The sequence below is a fragment of the Botryllus schlosseri genome, chromosome 5 (assembly GCF_051294905.1).
Source record: "Botryllus schlosseri isolate E-star chromosome 5, Bs_hap1, whole genome shotgun sequence".
Classification (NCBI taxonomy): domain Eukaryota; kingdom Metazoa; phylum Chordata; class Ascidiacea; order Stolidobranchia; family Styelidae; genus Botryllus; species Botryllus schlosseri.
Genome location: NC_137240.1, coordinates 3,057,556 through 3,075,819, shown reverse-complemented (window position 1 = coordinate 3,075,819; position 18,264 = coordinate 3,057,556). Strand labels below are relative to the sequence as shown.

The following is an 18,264-nucleotide window of genomic DNA, read 5'->3' as shown; positions in this document are numbered from 1 at the left end:
CGCCGTGGATTGGCTCGTTGGCTGACGTACCACGAAGCCTGTCTATTGCACACGTATTCTATAATCACACGGACGAATGTTTTGTTCCTGTCTCCACGACTTGTAATTTTATTGAATCAACGTACAACGGCGTAACAGTACTTATGAATTTGTCAATTGAAGAGAATGTATGAATGTTTCTACGTGGTATTACATGCGTATTTATATTATAGCCACGAGAGATTATATGCACCAAAACATCGTACGATTTCACACGACTCGCGGGATTCTTATTCTTATTCTTATTTGGATTTGAATAAAATAGTATTTACGGCGACCGATTTTTTGTTTATTTATTATAGTTGTGCTCACCGTAAATACTATTTTATTCAAATCCAAATTTTTCGACGGCAGTAACTCCTCTTCCACTGGTTGGAATTGAACCAAATTTGATGAGCATCGTTTCTATAGACAGCCTAACACTTTCATGGGGTGAACAGAAAATTTTCAAATTTTTTATTGTTTGTTTTTATATAATAAATAGAAACTTTCTTCTCCTGTAGCAAAGCGGTTACTGGCTGGAATTGAACCAAATTTTGTGTGTAGGCTTAAATTAGGTAACCTAACAATTTTATCAAGTAGCCAGTACGATTTGAGAAAAAAAAGTCATTTTTGAAGAGCCCTAATGCTCAACGTACCGCAATATCTCAACTGAGGCAAGACTGCGTAGGCACTGCATGGTTCTTATATCAAGAAGCGCATGATTAAAATTGTGATTCAGACACCATTGCCAGAATGAAGCAACACGGTTTGTTACCAGCAGTGTACGCACAACTTCGGTGTTGTCAGCCAAAAACTACTGCTGTTGAAAGTAGTAGTATAGATCGGTCGCGAACTAGCGTGGGGCTCTTATGGGTGCGGCGGTGACTCGCCTGGAAACTCGTGGTGGTGACTCGCCTTTTCAGACCCCCCTCTCGGCGGTGAGTCGCCATGTGTTCTTATGGGTGCGGTCGTGACTCGCCTTTTTTGCTATAGGCGGTGGCGGTGATTCGCCGTGAAAACTCGGGGTCGTGACTCGCCTTTTTTGCTATAGGCGGTGGTGGTGATTCGCCTGTCATGTATTCTTACGCGGTCTCTGGTGATTCGCCATGTGTTCTTATGGGTGCGGTCGTGATTCGCCCTTTCGGGTATAGGCATCTCTCGCATATCGTATTGAAAACTCGGGGTCGTGACTCGCCTTTTTTGCTATAGGGGGTGGCGGTGATTCGCCTGTCGTGTATTCTTACGGGATCTGTGGTGACTCACCATGTATTCTTATGGGTGCGGTCGCATGCGGCTATTGCGTCTTATGGCGGGGGTGGTGAGCGGCACTTATTTCTTATGGCGGGGGTGGTGAGCGGCACTTATTTCTTATGGCGGGGGTGGTGAGCGGCACTTATTTCTTATGGCGGGGGTGGCGAGCGGCTATTGCGTCTTATGGGTGCGGTCGTGATTCGTACTTTCGGTATAGACTGCGGGCGGCATGTCGTACTTTCAGCAAAAAAGGTGTGAAATAGTTTGCTAAGTCTAGGAATCACTTGCAAGGTAATATTTTGGTATTTAGTTTACCACAGAGCCGGCGTAGACGGTGATTCGAATATCAACAATAACAACGGTCACAAATTAACACTTCAAATAGCTGTGAAATAGTTTGCAAAACCCCGCGATCGCTGACAAGATAATGTCTCGGTCATAACCATCTTTCACGACTTGGTGTCATAACCATACCGATCACTCACGCGGTGAAATTTTCGTAATCAGTTTGACACAGAACTTGATTTCGCTGGTAAGATTTAACAAGTAACGAATAACAGACCGCCAGTGTCGGTAACTTGAATAGCGACAAATTGTCACTTATTTCCGCTCTAACCCTAATCCTCTGTGAAGTGAGCGCTTATTCAAAAGGGTGTGATATAATTTTAAAATCCGACGACCACTCACCGGATAATGCTTCAGACATAGCAATCCCTCATGCCCGCTCACAAGGTAATATTTCGGTAATTAGTTTGTCCCAGAACCGTCGCAGACGGTGATTCGAAAACCAACAATTTGTCACTTGCCCGCGATCGCTATATGTTTCACGCCTCGCGAAAAGTGGCTGACTTTAGTTGCGTGATAAGATCCATGAAAATATTCAATCGATGTGTTAGTTTGTCAACTTGAAATGTAACTCACTACACAAATCAAGTTGAATCGTATTTGAATGTATTGATTCGACCCAACTCAAATCCTATTAACGCGATCTGTTGAATCGAACGTAACCTGAATATTACTGACGCCAACATTCACCCTCATCGGATCATTCACACATTCCACGCCGCTGTTTTAACACTTATAGAATCAATACCAACTATCTCTGACCCGATAATATTCAATCATTTTGGTAATTTGCCAACTTTAAATCCATTCGCGGGATGTACTAAAGGTAAATCCAAATAATCCGGAATGAAATATTTGGACTTTGACATTGTGCGAATTGAAATAGGTTTGACAAACATGACTACCAACTTTCACCCAGTCACATTTCAAGATTATACTTTGAAACAATCCTTGAAACTGACAACTCTATTCACGACTGAGTTTTCCGTTTATCAAATAGAGTTTCAGTAAATACTATCGCGATATTTTAATGTGTTACTACACACAATAGAATCAATCAATGAAATAACACCTGTTGTAAATATTTCTAACTTGACAACCACTTGTGCATACCGCGATCGACTTGTGACGCGATGAGTTAAATCGGAATATTTCAATCTATTTGTCGAAACCTTGAACAAACTGTCGGGTTATTTTTTGTTGCAATCGAGTGAACGGAAATAGTATTACGTCTCGACATCTCGCCATCTTACCATATTCAAAGAGTCAACCACGAAAACATTGTCAAGTAAATCCGTTACCCGACCAACTCAAGCAGTTAGCCAAGCATACACGAGTTCATACAAACACTAAAACCTAAAATCCATAACAAGTTCGGATGTATTCGTATCCCTACGCATCTTTTTTAATCAACTTGAAAAGTCGTTACTATTCTGTAAGATAGAGGGATTACTACGCGGTATATTCTGCAAGACAAACTAATTACTACTCGGTATATTTTGTGAGACAAAAGTAATTACTCTTTGGTACAGGGGACTTGAGCTTAACATAATATGTTTGAGTATACGAGATTTGAAAGTCTGATCGACGTAGTTGCGACTTCATTTCTTACAATCGAACGCTGGTGTTACATTGAAAGTTATCATGCTGTAAACATAAGGATTGACACATCGATTTAACATATGTAATAGTTGATCATGACTTGATTATTAAATTATTCGCGTTAATTAGACCCGGTGTTGTGTTGAAAGTTATGACAGCAACAAACTTTTCAGTACCAATGTTATTAACATATTAAGCTGTAAAACTATGTGTGTCTGAAATGTTCTTGAATGGAAAATTATTCCACCTTGGTACATATCACCCTGCGTATCGCGGATATCAGAAAATATTTTACAAATGTAATTGTCCCCACTAACCAAGACTAAAGATGAAACAACAATTTCCTTTGTTAAACAATAACCGGTACAATACTTTATCATCGTAATCAGCAGTGAGAATTGAAACACTTTCACTTTCGCACATTATCCGGTGTCAAGATATCACACTAGGTGAATTGACATACCGCCGCTTGCATACAGTGGCGGCTCGTGACAATATCGGGTGGTGGGGCAAGGGCTGCGAGCGACTCTTATCAACATGACGTCACAATGGCGTTTTCCAACGTAAAAAAGTAACTTTATGATGCTCACATGAATTTCCCGACAACAGTGATTTTAACGTAGGTTCCGCGAGAGGTTTGCCGGTGAGCCGTGACTTGAAGTGTGGTAACAAATGTTTTATTCATTTATTTTTTAACAAAGGATTATTTTACAAAATGTACGTGAACTAAGAATCGTCCCTATGCCACGAATCAAGTATCAGGTCATCCTTAGTAGCATGCGTTATGATTTCATGGTATAGTTATAGATTACGCAAATCGATAGACCCTAATTTTTCTAAGCCCGTCCGAAAGTGTTTCGTACACGATCCTGGTGTGTTACGACCACTGAGCTGGTGGTTACGACCAGAGATGGGCGGATTCCAAAATTTCGGGATCCGAATCTATCCGGATCCGGCTGGCAGTTGGAAATTCATAGTCCAAAGAAATCCGGCTGGTGAATGTCCAGTTCGGAATCCGAAAAAATCCTGCCAGAACAATGCTAATTAATCATATCACAGCAAAAAAATCCGGCTAAAATCCGACCGTCACCCCAAATTCAAAATCCGGATCCAGTCCGGCCAGGTAAAAAAACATTGAAATCCTGCTCCGGCTCCTGAACCGGACTGTGGCCATCTCTGGTTACGACCAGGTGATAATAGGCAACCAAAACGTAGGCACCCGGCGCACGATTGGATCAATAGACTGGACAACTTCTAGACCTCTCATTTTCGCTCTAAAGACAACTGCGTAAACTACGTACGGAGCAAAGATTCAATACGATTCATGTTCGCACTTGACTTGACCTGACTCATTCCAATGACTAGAACTCGAGAGATTGCGTAAGCCTAACTGGAAAGGTCAACGAGTTCGGACACATACGCAATTGTTATCTCATAGATTGGGCCTGTCATATTGAATCCAGAACATCAATTTGAATGGTCTTTGAAGAACTAAGGACAGCAGCCTCGGAACTTCGGTCTCGGAACATCATAGGACATTTTGGCCTTGAAACTGGAGACTGTGACACAACACATACGGCTTACAGTCTATAAGTCTGCTGCGAAATCGCCGTTGGAAAATATACTAATCAATAAATACATGAATAAAAGCCGTAACTTAGTATACTGTTACAAGAAATCATCGAGAAGTAGCATACGCAATCTCATAACCCATTCCGGTATGGTACACTGTCAAAATCAATACAAACAGACGAACACCGAACTTTGAGTAAAATAGATCGAGGAATAGGCTGATCGAATGATCAGCTGTTAGCCGACATCGAAAATGAAATAGCTATCGCATTTGACAGGGGATTGTAAGCAAATGGTTTGAAGGCCACAATTTCACAGTGAAATGGACATTGGCGAACATAAAATTATGTGAATATTTGAATGCAAACCGAGAATCTTGGTCAGCTGTTTCATGCGATCATCGAGATATACCATTGGAAATATCATCACCGATCTCGTTATGGAACGCAGACTATAGATTAGCACAGACCGACACCGGCTATTGCGTGAGATCCGCAATGACGTAGGTAGGCTAAGTATCAGATCAGCGCGCATATCTACCATACTCGACCTCGAAAACGAAATAACTGCCTCAATCATTGAGTGTCAACTTTAAGACTTGGCACCGTGTTCGATACTAAAATCCAGACATACCGTGCGAAAGCTCATGACAGATCTAGGTATGGAACATCGTTGAAATCAATAGAGACCAATAACGGCTTTTGCGTAAATTTGTTGGCGATAAATGAAGAGTCAGCTCTTACTCGACTTTGGAAACGAAATTACCACCCACATAGTTCAGTGACAAACTTAAAACTTGTTACAGCGGTCGATACTAACACTTATCGTGCCAAATGTCATGACCGATCTCGGTATAGAACATCGTCAAAATCAATGGAGACCAATACCGGCTTTTGAGTAAAATCTGTTTGCTTTACTATGTACATGATAGATCAGCACACACTGAACTTCGGAAACGGAATTACTACCATTATCTTTAAGTAGCAAGCCTGAAACTTGGAGCAGTGTTAAATACTACCTTCACGACATATCATACCAAGTTTCAAGAAATATCATGGTGCGAAACACCGTCAAAATCGACTTATTCCAGCAAAGGTCGACTCAACGCATATTACGGTAACCGAGTTCAGATATAGATACGATTGTTACATCACACCTTAGGGGCGAGCAAGCATATTTGCCCCGGTTGGTCGGCCATTTTACGAATAGGAGAGAGTAAATCACCGTTTCTTTATTGTGCGCGGCTTTGAGAGAATAGATAGTGAAAGCTTGTTGAGTACTTCGAAAAAGTAGAAGTACTTCGTTACTGACCACCTCTTGATTTGGACTTGGATAAAACTATGCTCGTGTTGATATAATACCTGACGTTCGAAAAAAGAACATCGCACGTTGTTGGTGGATATTGGCACGGGGACGGATCTTACAATATGCGAACCAGTGACATAACAATTTGGAGGGGTTTTGAATAGCCTACTAGAGTTTGCGGAGCTCCGTGAATATACACTATACAGTATACAGTATACACTGCACTGCAAGCATTCATCGTTCTCCGTCGAACTTTTTTGGGCTGCTATAATCCTTCAGGGTTGGTGCTAGTACTGCTGAACAGGGTATGCAATAAACATGTATTATTTCTTGCTGAGCCTCTTTGAGGTAGCGTACATAACTTCAATATTTATAAAATGTTCTTTCCATTTCTTTACTGATGGTTGCTAACGATTACCCCTGACGAGTGTCAGCCGAAAATAATCGGTATATTTCAATACGAATATACTACTCAATTGTATAAGTTCAATTACTTAACTGTACCGGTGTGAATGTAGTATATAGCAGTGTTGGGATCAAGTCAGTACCTTCGAGTCACGAGTCATTTCGAGTCATTGCACATTTTGACTCGAGTCAAGTCAAGTCAATCGATTTTCGAAAGTGACTCGAGTCAAGTCAAGTCACCCGATTTTTGGAGATGACTCGAGTCAAGTCGAGTCAAGTCAAGTCAAGTCACGAGTCGAGTCACAATTCAAGTCAAGTTGACTTTTCGAAGTATGAGGCATGATTACGTCATTGCATTTTGCTAGCTGTCTGAAATACAGATCGGGTGGTCCTTTATTCTGAGCCTATAAACGAATATAGAGTTAAATATATAACAAGAAGGCGCTTCATCGCTCACATTAACCAATGCCATATTCATATGATACAATTCGAGCCTTCGCCAATGGGTGAGAAGTATATAAACTATATTCGAATTCAATTTCAATAAAACAAAAAGGTTTAGCCAAGGTAAGAGCAGGGAACAGAATGATATATTCTGCTCTTAAATTACTTTACTACTACTTTACGACAACGTAAGGTAAGCTGTAAGCTTCGATCACTTCGATCGTGGCAATTTAATTGTGAGAAAACAATGGAGGCTAAGTAAAACACGATCACACTGATTGCACCAGCGTGTCGCGAACAATCCAAACATATGCAAGATACCTTGATTTTCATCGACACCGATTACTTGATGACTTGAAATTGACTCGTGAATTTTGCTCCGAGTCACGAGTCAATCTACATTTCTGATACGCCGAGTCAAGTCAAGTCAAGTCATTTTAGCAAAGTGACTCGAGTCAAGTCAAGTCATACGAAAAAGGTGACTCGAGTCTGACTCGAGTCAAGTCATGACTCGAGTCATCCCAACACTGGTATATAGTATTTACGGTGACCGATTCTTTGTTTATTTATAATAGTTGTGCTCACCGTAAATACTATTTTATTCAAATCAAAATTTTTCGACGGCAATAGCTCCGCTTCCACTGGTTGGAATTAAACCAAATTTGGTGAGGATCGTTTCTATAGACAGCCTAACACTTTCATGGGGTGAACGGAAAATTTTCAAATTTTTTAATATTTATTTTTATATCGTAAATAGAAATTTTCTTCTCCTGTAGCAAAGCGGTTACTGGCTGGAATTGAACCAAATTTTGTGTGTAGGCTTAAATTAGGTAACCTAACAATTTTATCAAGTAGCCAGTACGATTTGAGAAAAAAGTCATTTTTGAAGAGCCCTAACCATCATGCACGCACGCATCTGTAAACTTGTCGAAATAGAAACGTTCAAAAAAGTCTGAGAGTAAAATATGTATGGACCTCGTTGATGTTTAGCGAGATAGTATGCAGAATATGTATACTCCCCTATACCACATGGACATTTGGAAAACCGAATTAGCATTTTGCAAGCTTACAAATAGCTGACGATATCCGTTTTACAGCCATTCAACCGTTTCAAACGTCAAAGCAAACACTGTAAAACCTCACAAATTCCCCGCCAGCATATTCCGCGAGCTCTGGCGATCGAGACACTGTGAGACACAGACAGTACCCGGTACATTTCACATGAGAGACGAGAGAAAAAATACCGGTACTATAACGCAATGTTCGCTCTGCTGCATACCATGTACTGTGTGAGTTGCGACTGCTTCGTATCGACGATATTGAAGTATTTGGTTGATTTTGTAGTCCAATTGCGACGGGAAAGATTATGTCAGGTATACCTAAATTCAATGTTATAATTTTAGCATTTCTTCCATGGCACGTTTTGATTGGTTTCAGCGAAAATAACGTTTGGCAAAAAGGTCACAGCGGGCGGAGATGCATTTATTGGAACTAATCAGGCAGTGAAGATTGTTGGGGCGGAGAGCGGGACATCGCCAGTGATTCCAGAGATAACAGCAGCGGGACAACAAGTGTCGAGTAAGAATGGTAAATTACCTCCACATGGATTATGTGCTACGACTACTAGCTAGTTTTACTTGGCAAAGCATTACTGCACGTCGCATCAAAACGCAGAAGTACCAGCATCATCGCTATCGGTGTATTGCAAGGGACAGTAATAGGCCTACTTGATCACGTAGTGACCACAGCTTTGGTTTAGGTTCGGAAATCGCTTTCGCAGACGAGTTACAAGCGACTGGCGACTTGTTCGCTGGGGCTGGCAATGCTGTGAAGGTGTCTTACCAAGAGAAATCTGAACATCGCGATTCTGCTTCTTCCACCCAGCAGTCTCGAACTGGGAGAACCATTGCTGAAGCCAGGGATGGATGTGAAGTAAGATTATGTCACCGATGAATAGATTATGAAATCGAAACGGTTCGAAAATTAACGTAGGCCTATACCTTTTCTGCGTTTCAGACTAACCGACAAGGAAACAGAACGTTTAGCTCTGAAGAGCGCAGATCTTCGGGGGCGACCTAAATGATTTGCATTGTACCCATAAACACTGAATTCTCTATGCAAATCATTTCCGGACATTTTACGATATACGCATAGTATATAGATCGCTATGCCTATTTGTAGTTGGCTGCTGATTTTAATCCATAAGCTGCTGCAACCTAATTGCTGCCTGGACTCCACTGCTCAGTGCTCACCAAACTTCCACTGCTGACAACGCGATTCGTTATGAGTCAATATCCTCCGATCCGTTTGAAAAAGTTATCGCGACAGTGTAATGTGCAGTGCATAGTGTATCTGTATACGATAATGACAGTCAACGCAGTATACCTATAGGGTCATATATATATACATGCATTTCGATATAGACTAAAATAATTGCAACTCTAACCCTGATATTTCCAGATATAATGTATTTCGCTCCCAGTTAAAAATGTTTGTTGATGTGTTGTTGATAATGTTACAGTGACGAGGTATTGATACGAATGTACGTTATGTCAGTCAACGTAAAATAGAGTCAACAGACGTATATAGACTTGAATATCAAAATGGATAAATTGCTAGTACACGATTCCAATTCTGACTCATTATTGCCTAATATAGTGCCTTTATTGTCGTTCCTGTCGAATGTGTTTGTGACATTATTCAGTGAATATACCAATATTGTTACAGTGACGAGGTATTGATACGAATGTACGTTATGTCAGTCAACGTAAAATAGAGTCAACAGACGTATATAGACTTGAATATCAAAATGGATAAATTGCTAGTACACGATTCCAATTCTGACTCATTATTGCCTAATATAGTGCCTTTATTGTCGTTCCTGTCGAATGTGTTTGTGACATTATTCAGTGAATATACCAATATTGTTCAAGCGTGTATATTGAAGAATGGAGGAAAATATGAATTGTTACGAAAGAAAGAGATTACTCCATATATGAGAGCATAAAACTGCCCAGATCCACATTGCCACCGCACAGCATACGACTGCAACGTGCGGCCACAGCAGACGTCGGTTCGACCACCAATTTCAACCTTTTTCAAATATCCAAGGTCGCGGCCTTGATCTCATGCTATGATACCGTGACCACGTCGTCCACGTTATCCCGCATGATATTCCACGTCAAGGAACCGATGTTCAGTTCACCTTAGCACCGTCGGGCACAGTACCAGGAGCTCTTTCAGAAGAGTCAGCTCTACTTTTTGCTGTGGCATCTGAAAATCCTTCGCGGTTTGCGGTTCGGCGACAATCAGCTTTATTACCTTTATCACCTTTATTACCCAGCTTTGGGAGACTCGAGTCATGATTTGACTTGACTTGACTCCAGTCACTTTGCAAAATTTACTTGACTTGACTCGACCTTTTTGAAATACGGATTGACTCGTGACTCAAAGCAAAATTTCCAAGTCAATTCCAAACCATCAAGTGATCAGTGTCAACTATATCACTGTATATCGCAGAAGTCCGGATTGTCATCGATACGCTGGTGTAACCTGCGAGCGCAACGCATCACGCGATGATTGTGCGTTTTATCGAACCTCCATTGCTATATCACAACTAAATTGACCGCAAACGCATTGATGGGAGTTTACAGCTTACGTTGCCGTAAACTAGTAGTAAAGTAATATAATATCAATTCATCTTGTTTCTATAAACTGCTCGTAACCAGGCCTCTTGTATGATTAAAATTAAAATTCAACGAATATCATTTATAGCCTACGTATATATTAGGCAACTCGCCGAAAATTGGAGCCGGCTAAAATTATATATCATAGATGTGTAGTGTGTAGGTGGGTAGTGTATTGTAGCCGATCCTACAATTTTTTCATCTTCTGAAGTCCTGTATTTTGGCTAACAGACTGCGGATACCGTTATTTGCGTAATGTAGCAGTTCTATGCGTGAACGATGCAACGCCTTTCCGCGTATATATTCAACTCTATATTCCACTCGATTCAGAATAAATGGGGACTCAATCTGTATTTCAAACAGCTATAGCAAAATCCAATGACTATGATGTATGCTTAGTACCTTGAAAATTCAACTGGGATTTACTTGCCAAGTGACTTGACTCGTGACTTGACTTGACTCGTGACTTGACTTGACTCGTGACTTGACTTGAATCGAGTCACCTTCAAAAATCGGGAGACTTGACTTGACTCGAGACACCTTCAAAAATCGATTGACTTGACTTGACTCGAGTAAAAATGTGCAATAACTCGAGTAAACATGTGACTCGAAGGTATAGTGACTTCCGACTTTATCCCAACACTGTCATTACTTCATGATTAATTGACGTCGCAGCCACGCGATGCCTGAAACCTCCGACTCCTATCGGTGCAACTATGGTGTCGATGTTGCTGTCATCTTCCACACCAATCGCTCCTTGACCTGCGACAACCTCAACGTTTTCACTTGGGTGTATAAAACACTGTTCGAATGATCCTTCAATACTTTCTCTCCTATTTCGGCGCGGCTTCTTGCGTGTAGGGACAGAATATAACCGGTGATCCGTATTCCTTGACGACTTCTATTTGCAACACGATGAAGATTCGGGCATCACCACGTAGCACTTTATGCTAAAATGTTGCGCTGCCTTCGCCAGACTGGCCCGTGGTTATTGCTGCTGCTTCAGATATAGAACAGAATTCACGGCCACGCGGATTTTGAAGGAATAGTTGATTGCAGGTTTTCCCCTGTAAAAATCATTCTATTGTCGAATATTTTCGTGAATATTTTCGTGAATTATTAGGATTTCGTTTATTGTACTGGTTCTTAAAAATGGGACCAGAAACTGATGCTAAAAGTGAGGAAAATTTGTGTATTATAAATGCGAACCATTCGATATCACCAAACAGGTTTATAAAAAGTTGGTTTAACAGGACTTTAACTGGAAACTGAGCAGTCAACACAATGACTTGGACTCGGACTCGAGTCAAGAGTCATAATACCATGACTCAGACTCTACCCTCTTCTCGCTGACTTAAACTCGGACTTGAATCGGCGGTCTATTGAAAATGACTCGACTTAACTCGAGTCAAAACTATAGAAGTGAGATTGACATGTGACTTGGTAAAACCCTGGAAATTAGGCTTCTGGGATTCGGGCTTCGCTTCCGTGCTTAATCGCACTACTCTGTGTGTTTTTGTCGCACTTATACAAATCGACACAAAAGAGTTACCGGAGTCACTTTTAGCCGAATTAAGCGGATGAACGGCTTTGTCGATTGTTCTTTTTATGGTGATGCGTCAAGGCTGACTACGTTGTGTAATAATTGAATTGCAGCTGCGCTATATTGCAGTAATTGAAACTGATCGCATAAAACGCACAAGAGTTATACCTTCAGGTTCGTTGTATTGTATAGTATTTCGATACCAAATTATTCAACCGATAATGTATATTGCATTATTGTGCAACACACCAGACATGGGGTGATTACTTCTTGAATGTAATCGATTGCGATTACGATTACTTCTGAATGACGCGATTACGATTACGATTACGATTACAGTAAAATCAGGAAGTAGTCGATTACGATTACGATTACATTGGTAAAAGTAATCACGATTAGGCCTACTCACGATTACATTTATTTTGCATCTTAGAAGTTATATTGAAAGACAATATATGGATTGAAGGTTGATGAGATAACGAACTTCCTTTAAAAAAATGCGTCATTTTCTTGTGACGTCATAATGTACCCATTGCCCATTTTTATAGAGGACGATTTATCGCACCCAACGATTTGCATTCTGGCCAGATCTAGGACTGCCGCACGCCAAATTTTCCAATATGGTGGGGAACGAGCTCGAACGGTACTCAAAAGTATGTCGTAAACCCACACAAATTATAGAGTATTTTCGAGAGATTCAATTGGGTTTAAAATTCTCACTAGATAACTTGATTTTGAAATGCATGCGTCTCCCCCTCAAGACAAAAAGCATACCTAATTAATAGCAGGGTAGCATTTAAAACAAATAGTTGTTTAAAACACTCTGTTTGAAACATGTTTTAAACAGTGTTCTAAACAAAGGCATTCAAAAAAACCTAAATTGTGTTTTTTAAGTTGTAAAATTATGCTCTCGCTAGTTGAGATACGATTAAACTAGATGCATGCATCTTACTACCTTCGACCTTTTCAAAACTTACTGACAGTGAGTGAAACTCAAAAAATTTCCCACCAGTAGTCAATATCTCGGTAGTAAGTGTTATGACTAGTCGACGTTTCACCCGTAAACGAAATCATATTACACTTTTTATTCACGATTGAATGAAGGCAAAAAGCACTATTTACAAAAGACAATAAAAAAAGAACGTTGCAGGATCAGTGTTACATTGTCAGGCACAAGTTGCAGACTACAGGCTTTTGATTAAAGTTGACTTCCTGCTGTCTCCAACTGTTTTAGTTACTATGTTGCTCCACAGCTTGAAGCAGACTGTCTCCTTCGTTGTTCATTGTCAGTCAAGATTGCAGGATAGTCTGTACTTAGCTTTACACCTCGTTCTGTGGCATCATTGACGACTTTGACAGAACTGATGCAGAAACTCATTCTGGTGTAGGAATCTGATAAGTGCCAAACATCAACCGGTTGAGTTAGCCACGCCCCAGAGCATTCAAAATGTACCACAACTGTGGGAAAATAAAATCAGAGAAAGTAGTGTCTATGGTGATCCGTACAGCTGCATCTAACGAGGGCGGCCCCTTCTGAAACTTGAAGTTCGCTCTACCCGCAGGAGCGTCTTTGCCATATTTTCTCGGGTTTGATTGCTTTCACTCGGTGAAAACAAAGGCATATAAACCGGTTTCCTCCAAGATATACCAGTCATGCTTCAAAACTTTTGTGAAGCAGCTTTGGAAACTTGTTCATCATGTTCCTTGTAACTCAACATGTCCTGGATGAATCTCAAATCATTACCAGCTGCATCAAAACCGATACTGGAATCAACTCAGGCAGGGATATTAAAGAATTCAAAATAAATTGAAGCGATGCAGTAGTTCGACTTCTTCAGATTTGTAATGTAACTGATAAGCCCACATGAACATCTCCTGAGCATGCAGAATTGTGCCCATCCATCCTGCTTGGTGTGTTGAACCAGGTTTTTGATGATGTATATCTTCACCTGCACCGAGAAGAGCAAGAGCATTAGTCACACATTATCTGTAGTCATCCCGTATGAAGAAATCTTTTCTGGTCAGAAGTAGCTTAAAGTTATCAGCTGTCATTGCTGCTCGTTCTTTAAAACATATAGGAATAGTCTTGAATTGCTGTTTTCTGTCAAGACTGCTCAAGGTCTTCTTAAGGTGGGCATACCATGTGATCAGGCCATCTTTCGTGCAGGTTTTGAAGTGATCGCACCACATGTGATTTCTGCATTGTCGCAATCCTTGCCATTTTCCACACTGTCATTACATCATCGACCAACGCATTACATAGTTCATGAGTAGGGGTTGACTGTGGACAATGCTCTTTCAGATGCAGAAAGTAACTCATTACTTCCTGTATAGTAGGTAATCTCGAGCCACAGATGTAATCGCAAGTATATCCGACCAAGTACTGCTCAGATTTAGATCGTTCTTCGCTGCGGCATGTGTACGACTGTACGTACTACGTAGTGCTGTGATTGTAAGATCGCCCGCTATGCATTATGTCAGACGCCACTACCTCGCAGCAGGATAATAATCACCACTCTGCCTAGTTTCGAATGGTAACGTATGTATACTAGGGCTCTTCAAAAATGACTTTTTTCTCAAATCGTACTGGCTATGACTTGATAAAATTGTTAAGTTACCTAATTTAAGCCTACACACAAAATTTGGTTCAATTCCGGCCAGTAACCGCTTTGCTACAGGAGAAGAAAGTTTCTATTTATCAGTGGCGGCTCGTCCTATAGGGCAACTGGGGCATTGCCCCACCTAAAATTCTGTTCAATAACAATTTAACCATTTATAGACGCACAGCGCTCAATATATATCGAGATCACAGCGAAACCCGCGTTCTTCTTGTGCTTTCGCTTGCAAATGCCCATACATAGCGAAGTCTCCGCGAAAATCGAATTCTCTTCTGTGTTTTCGCTTTGTGAATGCCTAGCCGGGGCTTGCCCCGGTAGCGCTCATAACAAGCTTTCACTATCTATTCTCTCAAAGCTGCGCACAATAAAGAAACGTTGCTTTACTCTCTCCTATTCGTAAAATGGCCGAGCAACCGGGGCAAATATGCTTGCTCGCCCCTAAGGTGTGATGTAACAATCGTATCTATATCTGAACTCGGATACCGTGATATGCGTTAAGTCGACCGTTGCTGGTACAGGTCGATTTTGATGGTGTTTCACACCATGATAATTCTTGAAACTTGGTATGTCATGTCGTGATGGTGGTATTTAACACTGTCCTAAGTTTCAGGGTTTCTACTCAAAGTTTAGGGTAGTAATTCCGTTTCCAAAGTCGAGTGTGTCCTGATCGGTCATGTATCGCAAACATATTTCACGCAAAGCCGGTATTGGTCTCCATTGATTTTAACGATGCTCCTTAGCTAGATCCGTCATGAACTTTTACATGGTATGTCTTGATTTTAGTATCGAACGCTGTGCCAAGTCTCAAGGTTGACACTCAATGATTATGGCAGCAATTTCGTTATTAAGTTCGAGTATGGTAGAGATGTGCGCTGATCTGACACTTAGCCTACCTAACGCATTGCGGATTTCACGCAAAAGCCGGTGTATCTGTGTTCCATACTGAGATAGGTGATGAGATGATGATATCATGAAACAGTTTACTAACATCCTCGGTTTGCATTCAAATATTTAGTTTTATTTTATATTCTCCAATGCCAATTTCACCGTGGAATGGTGGCCTTCGGGCCATTTGCTCACAATTACAACCCCTGTCAAGCGCGATAGCTGTTTCGTTTTCGATGGCGGCTAACAGCTGATCGCTTGATCAGCCGATTCCTCAGTAAATATTACGCAAAATTCGGCGTTGATCTGTTCGTATTAATTTTGACAGTGTACCATACCGAAAACGGTCATGAGGCTATACTTCTCGATGATTTCATGTAACAGTGTACCAAGTTTTCGGCTTTCATCCACGTATTTATTCGGTAATATATTTTCCGAAGGCGATTTTGCAGCAGACATATAGACACTATAGACCGTAAGCCGTATGTGTCGTGTGACAGTCTCCAGCCTCAAGGCCAGAATCTCCCAAGCTGTACCGGGACCGAATTTCCGAGGCTGCTATCCGTAGTTCTTCAGAATGATGTTTTGGATTCAATATGACATTTCCTTGTCCAATCTATGAGATAACAATTGCGTATGTGTCCGAACTCGTTGACCTTTCCAGTTAGGCTTACGCAATCTCTCGATTTATAGTCATTTCCATTTCTGCAGATAAGTAGTCAGGTCAAGTGCGAACATGAATCGTGTTGAATCTTTGCTCCGTACGCCGTTTAGCCGGCTGCCTTTAGAGCAAAAATTAGAGGTAAAGCGACTAGGTCCGTATCAGCCTAGAAATTGCCCATTGATCCAATCGTACGCCGGAGGAAAGCGCACTCGTGCCTTTTCTTCAGCGCATTTCGATAAAAATGAATGGCTTACTTATGGCGAGGATAAAAACGCCTTGTTTTGCTTTGACTGTCTTTTATTCGACAGTGCCGGTACCGGAAGCAGTGGCTCTTGTTGGAACAAAATTGGTTATCGCGATCTGAAGCATTTGTCAGAGCGTCTGAAAACGCACCAAAAATCCCAAGTGCACATGGCTAGTGCAGTTAAATATAAATTGTTTGGCAGAGTAAATGTAATGTCGCAGCTCAATGAAAGTTATCGCGTATCAGTCTGCAAGCACAATGAGCTTGTAGATAAGAATAGGCATGTTCTCTCTCGGGTGATTGATGCCATTAAATTTATTGGAGTTCATGAATTGCCCCTTCGAGGCCACGATGAGAAGGAATGCTCTCTCAATAGGGGGGTATTTTTGGATCTAATTAAATACACGGCTTCCATTGATAGCATTTTGCGCGAACATCTCGACACCGCGACAGTAGCTAAGGGTACCTCAAAGACTATTCAAAATGATGTGCTTGATTCGATATATCACATCTATCTACAGCATTTGTTTACCGAGATTGTTGACGCTGAATCTATTCAGTCTGACGAAACAACTGACATTACGTGTTTGTCACAACTAGTCGTGATTTTTCGGTTCACGAAATTTGGTATGCCAGTCGAACGATTCCACAGCTTTGTGGCTGTTGACGATCGCACTGCTGTCGGAATTTCTTACGTATTAAAAAAAACATTACAGCCCTATTCAGTTGAGTCGAAACTTATTGCGCAAACCTACGACGGCGCAGCAGTCATGAGCGGATCGCGACATAGCGTACAAGTTTTAATGAAAGAAGTTTACCCGCATGCGCATTTTTTGCATTGCTACGCGCATCAGCTCAATCTTGTAGTGAAAAAAATGTGCTTAGGAATATCTTCTGTCAAGATATTCTTTGCAAATCTTTCAGGGTTCTCCTCCTTTTTCTCTGTTTCGCCAAAGCGATCTGATCTATTGCGCGACATATGCAAGCACCGGTTACCTAGATGCGTATCAACACGGTGGAACTTCCAATCCAGAGTTGTGCAACGAGTGTCAGAGAGTAGGGTGGAGCTTCTGGAATGCTTCTCAGTGATTGAGAGCTCTCCTGTCTGGGATGATACTTCCATACGTGAAGCGGCGGGGCTTAAACGACTCCTGGAAGACGAAGAATTTTTGTTCTTTTTGAAGCTTTTTTGTGACATCTTCATGCACGTCGATACACTGTACAGCACTTTTCAGTCGCGTATGGCCGATGGTACTACTGCGCAATTGTGTATTGCACATTTTTGTGAGGCAATTTCGCATATCCGGGCGAATGTACACTTCGCTGGTGACACAGCGCTTTTACGTCGTGGGATAAGTGTGCAAAACCTGCTTGTTGCGGCTTACGAATGTTGCGATATACTGATGTCCCAAATCCAACATCGTCTGAATAGTGACCAGTTGGTTACTTTCGCCCTGTTAAATCCGAGAAATTTCCCTGCCTACAAAATTCATTTTCCTTCTGGACTACTGCGCAGCGTGCCTCGTTATTACCCGATGATCGACATTGCTCGGTTGGAGAGCGAGTTGACTTGTTTGTATTCTAACACATCCTTTTCGGAAATTAAAACCACTAGTGAACTTTCAAAATTCCTAGTTGAAAATTCGCTTTCGATCAACTTTGCTACAGTAACTAGCTTT

The 18,264-nt window shown here is 41.2% G+C and overlaps 2 protein-coding genes and 1 pseudogene across 4 annotated transcripts in view; 1 reads left to right on the top strand and 2 right to left on the bottom strand.

The window, feature by feature from the left end:
- The window catches only part of LOC145438653 (protein mono-ADP-ribosyltransferase PARP14-like), a 362,844-nt gene that overhangs the window by 158,456 nt on the left and 186,124 nt on the right, over positions 1–18,264 (bottom strand). The gene's annotated exons all lie outside the window — the stretch shown is intronic.
- LOC145438651 (uncharacterized) lies at positions 8,152–9,877 on the top strand. Of its 3 annotated transcripts, XR_013914987.1 has the most exons (5): positions 8,155–8,318; positions 8,383–8,532; positions 8,705–8,877; positions 8,962–9,500; positions 9,722–9,877. XR_013914987.1 is itself a non-coding variant. In XM_080316003.1 (4 exons), the coding sequence occupies exons 1-4, from the start codon at positions 8,312–8,314 to the stop codon at positions 9,022–9,024; spliced, it is 384 nt and encodes a 127-aa protein (XP_080172129.1). In that variant the 5' UTR covers positions 8,152–8,311; the 3' UTR covers positions 9,025–9,669. The 3 variants fall into 3 exon arrangements, 2 of the variants coding, with proteins under 2 accessions (XP_080172129.1, XP_080172128.1); XM_080316003.1 differs by lacking the exon at positions 9,722–9,877 and having other exon boundaries at positions 8,152–8,318; positions 8,383–8,523; positions 8,962–9,669; XM_080316002.1 differs by lacking the exon at positions 9,722–9,877 and having other exon boundaries at positions 8,962–9,669.
- Positions 9,930–11,711, bottom strand: LOC145439970 (uncharacterized; annotated as a pseudogene).